The sequence below is a fragment of the Tursiops truncatus genome, chromosome X (genome assembly GCF_011762595.2).
Source record: "Tursiops truncatus isolate mTurTru1 chromosome X, mTurTru1.mat.Y, whole genome shotgun sequence".
NCBI lineage: Eukaryota > Metazoa > Chordata > Mammalia > Artiodactyla > Delphinidae > Tursiops > Tursiops truncatus.
This window is the reverse complement of record NC_047055.1, coordinates 38,446,060-38,454,681: the sequence shown is the minus strand read 5'-3', so window position 1 is coordinate 38,454,681 and position 8,622 is coordinate 38,446,060. Positions and strand designations below refer to the sequence as shown.

At 34.2% G+C, this 8,622-nt stretch overlaps 1 protein-coding gene across 5 annotated transcripts in view; it reads right to left on the bottom strand.

Annotated features, from left to right (window-relative positions):
- Positions 1-884: 884 nt before the first annotated feature.
- RBM41 (RNA binding motif protein 41) overlaps positions 885-8,622 on the bottom strand; it is a 65,542-nt gene continuing 57,804 nt past the window's right edge. For all 5 annotated transcript variants that reach the window (XM_033849448.2, XM_033849446.2, XM_033849447.2 and 2 more), the window contains one exon: positions 885-6,724. In XM_033849448.2, coding sequence (XP_033705339.1) covers positions 6,558-6,724 — 167 coding nt within the window. In that variant the 3' untranslated portion in view covers positions 885-6,557. The remainder of the gene's footprint in view (positions 6,725-8,622) is intronic.

Sequence of the window (8,622 nt, the reverse complement as noted above, 5' to 3'; positions counted from 1 at the left end):
ATGCTGCAGAGCAACTAAGTCCATGTGCCACAACTACTGAGCCTGCGTGCCACAACTACTGAGCCCATGTGCCACAACTACTGAAGCCTGTGCACCCTAGAGTCCGTGAGCCACAACTACTGAGCCCGTGTGCCACAACTACTGAAGCCCATGCGCTCTAGGGTCCACCTGCCACAACTACTGAGCCCGTGTGCTGCAACTACTGAAGCGCACACACCTACAGCCCGTGCCCTGCAACGAGAAGCTACCATAATGAGAAGCCTGTGCACTGCGACGAAGAGTAGCCCCTGCTCGCTGCAACCAGAGAAAGCCCTTGTGCGGCAACAAAGACCCAACACAGCCAAAAAAAAAAATTATTTTCCTAGTTTTGATAACTGTACTATAGTTATGTAAGATGTTAACATTGGGGAAGCTAGGTGAAGGATATATAGGAACTCTTTTACTATTTTTGTGACTTTTCTATAAATCTAAAAAGGTTTTTTAAAAAAGATGCAGCAAAAAAAGAGAGCTAATTTTCCTAATTTGTATTACTACTCTGAACATTTTTCTTAGTTTATCAGGCATTTATATTTCAGTTTCTCTATAAATTTTCATTTACCCACTTTTTAGTTGGATTCTTGACTTTTGTATATTAAGAAAACTATATGCATTCTATATTAAGGAAATTAGCTCCTGTGTGTGGCAAATTATTTTCCAGTTTGTCTTTTGATTTTTTTTATGGTGGGTTAGTGTGTATATGTGTATATAGATTTTTTTAAACTGATGATTTCTGCTGACCTGTGGACAGAAAATAAGGAATAGTAGCCAAGTGACTTTAAGTCTTCAATAGTGATCAAAAGACCACAGAATAGGAACAATACTTTATGGAAATGACTTTGAGAAACTTCTTTCTTCCATTATAAGTTACATTTATTTAAACATTTACATACAGTAAAATTCATCCTTTTTGGTGTACAATTCTAGTAGTTTTGACAAATGCATACACTCATGTAATTATAATCAAGATACAGATAATTTCCATTATAAAACAAATTCCTATGCTACCTTTTTGTAATCAGTCTCTCATTTTTAACCCGTCACCCACTGATTTGTTCTGTTCCCATAGTTTCATCCTTTCCAGAATGTTATATAAATGGAATCTATCAGTAAGTAGCCTTTTGAGTTTGGCCTCTTTTACTTAGCAAAATGCATTTGAGATTCATCCAAGTTGTTGCATGTATCATAGTTCATAATAGTTTTTATTGCTGAGTAGTATTCCATTGTATGGATATATATCACAGTTTATCTATGCACCAGTTGAGGGACATCCTCCATTTTTATTTTCCTCTATTGTTAATGGTCTGCAGGTCTAGTAAAGGGCAGAGGTGAGATTTTATACCCAACAGGAAGAAGTTTCTTCTGAAAAGTCCAGCTTAGAAGTATGCTCCTGGGTAACATGTGCAAGAGGTTATACCAGTATAACTTACTTCTTGTCCTTTAAACTATATTTAAAATTGGAGTTAATCCTAAGTGAGCAGTATATCAAAGGAATAGATGTTTGTCCTGAGTATAGTTAGATGATATCCTCAGAGCAGGCCTGACAAATATTCTGGAAGCCAAGTCACTGGTAGAATATTAAAATTTTCTTTATTTAAAAAAATACTGAAAAAAGTAAAAATCAGCCCAAATCACACTTGAAAAATTTTATAAAGCAAGTCCCCTTTCAGCCTATCCAATCCCACCTCTAAAAGGTTTACAGTTTGGTATGTGTATTTCCCAGCTTTTTCCTAAGTTTATTCAGAAATATCTATATATACATATACCATACATACACAAATGCTTTTGTTTATAAAAAAGTATTATATATATATACATATATATATGTGTGTGTGTGTACATATATGTATACACACACACACACACACACACACACACATATATATATATAACTTTTTAACTTATTACAAAATCCTGGACATCATACAGGTCAGAATGCATTAATAGATATATCCATTATTTTAATGCCTGTATAGTATTCCACTAAATGGTTGTGCCATAATTTATCCATTCTCATACTGATGGACATTTAGGTTATAACCAGTATTTGTACGTGTGTGTGACTTTATTAAAATATAATTCAGGTAAGATAAAATTCACCCATTTAAAGTGTACAATTCATGATTTGTAGTATATTCAGAGTTGTACAATCATCACCACAATTTTAGAACATTTTCATCAAGTTCTAAAGAAACTCCATACACTTCAGCTATTACCTGAAGCCCTAAGCAACCACTAATCTACTTTCTGTCACTGTATATTTAGAATCATATAATATATAGCCTTTTGGAGTGGCTTCTTTCATTTAGCATGTTTTCAGGGTTCTTCCACGTTGTAGCATATATCAGAAGAGTTCCCTCCTTTTCTACTTTTTGGAAGAGTTTGTGAAGAACTTGTATTAATTCTTCTTTAATGTTTGTGAGAATTAATCTAAGAATCCATTTGAGCCTATGCTTTTCTTTATGGGTATTTTAAAAAATTACTAATTAACCACTTTACTTGTTACAGGTTATCTTCAGATTTTCTTTGTCCCCCCCCCCCCAACAATTGGTTTCAGTAATTCATGTATTTTTAGGAATTTTTGTATTTCAAGTAAGTTACCTAATTTATTGGCATAAAATTGTTCATGGTGTTCCTTCATAATTTTTGTTTTAAATTTTTATAAGGTTGGTAGCAATGTTCCCGCCTTCATTTCTGATCCTAGTAAGTTGAATCTCCTTTATTTCCTGGTCAACCTACTGAAAGGTTTATCACTTTTGTTGGTCTTTATACAGAACCAACTTTTGGTTTTGTTGACTTTTTATTCTCTATACATTTATCTCTTATTTCCTTCCTTCTGCTTTTTCTAGTTAGTCTCTTTTTCCAGTGTCTTAAGGTGTAAAGTGAGGTTACTGATATGTTATCTTTCTTCTTTTAAATTATAGGCATTTGTACTTATACATTTCTCTCTAAGCACTGCTTTAGGTGTATCCCAGAAGTTTTGGCATTTTGTGTGTTCATTTTCACGCATCTCAAATTAATCTTGTAATTCCTTCCTTAACCCACTGGTCATTTAAAAGTGTGTCTAATTCATATTTGTGTTTCCTAACTTTCTGTTACTGATTTCTAACTTCATTCCATGTGGTCAGAGAACATACTTTGCATAGTTTTAATCCACTTTAATTTATTGCTGTTTGTTTTATGGTATGTGATATGGTCTATCCTGGAGATGTTTCATGTGCACTTGAGAAGAATGTGTATTCTGCTCTTGTTAGGTGAAGTGTTCCATAAGTCTCTTTAAGGTCTAGTTGATTTATAGCATTGTTCAAGTCTTTTATTCCCTTGTTCATCTTCTGTCTAGATCTTATTGAAAATGGGGTACGTAATTCCCCAACTCTTATTGTATACTTTTACATTTCTCCATTCATTTCAGGTTTTTTTTTGTGTGTGTGGTACGTGGGCCCCTCACTGCTGTGGCCTCTCCCATTTCGGAGCACAGGCTCTGGATGCACAGGCTCAGCAGCCATGGTTCACGGGCCCAGCTGCTCCGTGGCATGTGGGATCCTTCTGGACCAGGGCACAAACCCGTGTCCCCTGCATCGGCAGGCGGACTCTCAACCACTGCGCCACCAGGGAAGCCACATTTCAGTTTTTGATTCATGTATTTTGGTACTCTGTTGTTAGCTTAATATGTTTCTAATTGTTATATCTTTCTGATGGATTGACTTTTATCAATATAAGATGTCACTCTTTATCTATAGTGACATTTTTTGTTTTAAAGTCCATTTTAAATAGACTTTAGATAATAGTATAGCCACTCCAGCTTTCTTATAGTTGCCATTTGCCTGATATTTCTCTCTATCCTTTAACCTTCAGTCTGTATCTTTGAATCTAAAGTGTGAATCCAATAAAAAGCATAGAGGTAAGTCTTTTTTTTTTCCAGTTTGATGATCTCTGCCTTTTGATTGGATTGTTTAATCCATTCATATTTATTATTAACATAGGTGGACTTACGACTGCCATTTTACGGTTTCTTTTCTATATGTCTCAAGCTTTTGTTTCTCCATTCTTTTTTGTTTGTTTGTTTGTTTGTTTTTTGTGGTACGTGGGCCTCTAACTGTTGTGGCCTCTCCTGCTGCGGAGCACAGGCTCCGGACGCGCAGGCTCAGCGGCCATGGCTCATGGGCCCAGCTGCTCCGTGGCATATGGGATCTTCCCAGACCGGGGCACGAACCCGTGTCCCCTGCATCGGCAGGCAGACTCTCAACCACTGCACCACCAGGGAAGCCCTCCATTCCTCTTTTTGCTTTCTTTTGCTTTGAATGTTTTCTAATAAAACATTTAAACGTCTTTAATATTTTCACTATATATTTTTAGTTATTTCTTTAGTGGTTGCTCTAGGGTTTACCATACACATCTTAACTTAATTGGCTTCAGCTATATACTAACTAAATTCCAATGAGATATAAAAACCTTATTGCTATATAAACCTACTCCTTTTCTCACTTTTTGTGGTATTATTGTTATTATTATTTCTATATTACAAACCCAACAATACATCATTATAATTATTACTTAATATAATTTTATGTCTTTTAAAGAAGCTGAAAGAAAGAACAAGTATATATTTACAACTTTTTAATATTAACCTTATTTCCCATTTCTTATTTTCTTCATTTGTTCCTATGGATTTGAGTTACCATTTTAGAGTCATTTCTTTAATCCAATACAGCTTTGTTTCCACCCACTTCCTTTGTCTTGTTATTGGTAAATATATTACAGTTTTATATGTTATAGATCCAACAATGCAACTATATACATATTGTCTTATAAAATAGCTTTTTAAATCAAGAAAGGAAAAATGTATTTTGACTGTCTTTTATAATTACATAATTACCTTTACCTATGCTAATTTTTTGGATGTGTAGATTCAAATTACCGTCTGAGGTCACTTGCTTTCCACCTGAAGAACTTCCTTTAACATTTCCTGTAAGTCAGGCCTGACAGCAACATAGTCTCTCAGTTTTTGACTATGTGGGAATGTCTTTATCTCATCTTCATTTTTGAAAAACAGCTTTATTGAATATAGGATTCTATATTGACAGTCTTTTTCTTTCAGCACTTGAATATGTTTTCCCACTGCCACCTCCATTGTTTCTGATGAGAAGTCATCTATTACTCTTATTGAGGTTCCCTTGTAAGTTGCTTCAGTTGTCTCATGTTGCTTTTAAAAGTTTCTCTTTGTCTTTGGGTTTTAGCATTCTTATTATGGTATGTTTGTTGATTTCTTCTTATTTATCCTAATTGGGGTTCATTGAGATTTCTCAGATGTGTAGATAATGTTTCTCATCAAATTTGGGATTTTACAGCCATTATTTATTGGAATATTTTTTCTGCTCCTTTCTTTCTCTGATATTCCCATTACAAGTATGTTGGAGTGCTTAATGGTTCTTTACCCCATTAAATTTTCATTATTTTTTCTTTCTGATCTTCAACCTGGATACAATTATCCCATTAAACATCACAACCCAATGAGGTAAGTAGTATTATTATCGTCATTTTTATAGATGAGAAAACTGAGGCTCAGATTAAGTGACTTGCCAAAGTCACAGAGTGGTAAGTATGGCTGTGAAGTTCAAACAGGTCTGACTCCAAAGTTTGTACTACTTCCTCTATATCATATCATCTTTCTATTCTCCAGCAACTACAAACAAACAACTGGGGGATTTGGGGTAGGCTGTCTCTCTTCTAGAGAGCTCTTTATTTCTACCCCTCTTTAGTTATTCTTTGCTAGTATGTTCCTCTTCTAAAATTAATATATCTAATCTCTAACATGTAATAGACAATGATTCAATGTTTATTGCTTTTAATTCAATCATTACTCAATGGTAGCTAGCTTAAATGACTATGAGAACATTAATGTTTTGATCTAAATTCTTTCATTAGAAAAAATATAAAGCTATTTGAAGACAGTGATAACTTAATAGGGAAATGTCCATTAAATATGTTGACTAACTTATGAAAACTACCTACTGTTACTGCTGATAGGTCTCATTCAAGAGCATTTGCTGATGTTTAGGCCTGGAGTCTTGGTCATTTATTTACTAGGAAAATAAATTTAGGGACAAATGGGCTCTATAAATAAATATTTCAACACTTAATTCATTTTTTAGTTTTGTATATATAGGAGCCAGTCTTGAAAGAATGTTATCTCAAGGGACAAATATTTAAGACCTCATATAAATTATAATGATTAAAAAAAAACCCTTGGAAGTAATCTACTGTAATTTATCCTGAGAAAATGATACTCTTTATTCCCTATCCTCCATACTCATTATATTGTCTATCCCAGAGAGTGTTTGATTATAGAAAATGTTTTCTACCAATTCTTTCCAAAAGCTGAAAGGGATTTTAATTCAGTTTTCTCTCCCTCAGTTAGCTTCTCTTCTTCAATTCCAAATAAATTGCTATCTATATACAAATCCTAGATCTTAGATTCTGATGCAAGAAAGACCTCCTGGGACTCACAATCTTTATGTCTTCTAGCTGCCACTGATTTCTGTAGTATTATCTGTAGTAGATGATATTAGAGAAGCAGCCTGGAGATCTGACTGCTGCTTTTTGTTCTTTCCAAATTCTATCACCAATATTTTCCCACGTAGTTTATATCCATTTACTAGACGCAATGCTTGCCATGCTATTTCTGCATCTAAAAGAGAAAGAAAAAACATCAGTTTATATGTGGCTTAATCGATTTTATTCCAAGTCTAGTTTATGTTGTTTTGCCTTGGAGTTCAGTGTAGGCTATAAGGCCACGTAATTATTTGATTTTATTGGGTTTTCTACAATCTCAAATTTGTAATAACTCAGCAAGATTAAACTAATGGCTAAGAATAACAACAATAAAATCTTAAAATGGATGTTTGAGAGCTTCTCCTAATTCAATGATATAGGTAAAGAAACAAGGATACAGACAGTGTGTTAAAGAGGGTTAAGCTATAACTAATAATACACAAACCTCTATCTTAGATAACAGATTATAGGTACTGTAAGAATGAAATCATTTTCAAAATGGGGAAGACAAATAAAAGAAGTTATCATGGTATTGAGGACATTTTGCTACTTTTTCCTTTTGATCAGAGAGTGGTTGTAGGAGCCCTCATTAGGATAAGTAAGTTTAAGAATGCTTGCAGGCATATGGAAGCTTGAGGTGTAAGAGTATATAGCATATAGCAGGAGGATTTGATTTATGGGCCTCAGAGCCTGGATGTGGGAAATTAGGAAGGAATGGAATTACTGCCTAGAGTCTGTGAAATCATAAGTGGACAAGCAATGTTTTTAGATTGAACCAATTTATGTCTCATATATGTATGCACTACAAATTTTCAAATGCATGTATAATTACTAAAATGGTTATTTATTTAGAAGTACTTAGTGTATAAAGCCTTTTTATTACATATGTTTTCAATTAATAGATCATATTAGGTGGGGGTGCATGAAGTAATTTTATAAGTTTAAAAAGGGTTCTCACACTTGAAAAGACTAAAAATCACTAGCGTTGAGGATCCACAAACCTTCAATGAGATAGGAAAGATGGTACAATGCTGTATGAAAAGAATGCAGAGGAGTTTGGCACTGCTCATGTATAAAAGCACTTCCCTTTAAATAGATTACTAGGCTGTATATAAATGATGATACTTTAGGGATAATAAAAGGCACAGCTCCTACCCAGCCTCCACCAAAAAAAGAAAGTCTGGTCTGTCATAGGAACTGAAATTCCTATACAGGTATAACTTTTTAACTGCACTTTGCTTTATTATGCTTTGCAGATATTGCAGTTTTTTCCCTCAAATTTAAGGTTTCTAGCAACCTTGCACTGTCAGATGATGGCTAGCATTTTTTACCAAGAAAGTATTTTTAAGTTATGTACATTGTTTTTTTAGACAAAATGCTACTGCACACTTAATAGACTACAGTATAGTACAAACATAACTTTTACATGTGCTAGGAAACCAAAATATTCATGTGACTTGCTTCACTGGGATATTCACTTTATTGCAGTGGTCTGGAACCGAATCTGTAATATCTCTGAGATATGCCTGTATTATTTCTCCCTTTGGCTTAGGATACTGAAATCATGTATTAAGATGCAAACAATAGTTAAAAGAATATATCACCTACTAGTTAATTATGAATTAGTAATGCATTAGCATAATATAGCATAATAGCATAATATCTTGCAGTCTCTTAGTCCTAAAGGAATAGGGCATAATGCAAGTACAAGTGTTCTGATCAGAATACCAATATATTAATAATTAACATAATTATAACTTGGACTAGAAATACTATTTTCAGCAAAGGGAAAGTAAATTTTGATGGCGTGAGTAGAAGTGCCAAGACTGAGGAAAAGTGAGGACAAAGGTATAAAGTGGCCGTGCACTGTCAAAGGAGGAGAGGAAGCACAGAAGGGAAAGTAGAGAAAAATTAAAAACATGTTTTCCTTAGTTCTCTTCCCTTCCTCCCATGTGCTTGGCCAAGCACATACTTCTCATGTGCTGTAGAGAAATCAAAGTGCTATACCTAAACAAGAGAGGGGACAAGTAGTCA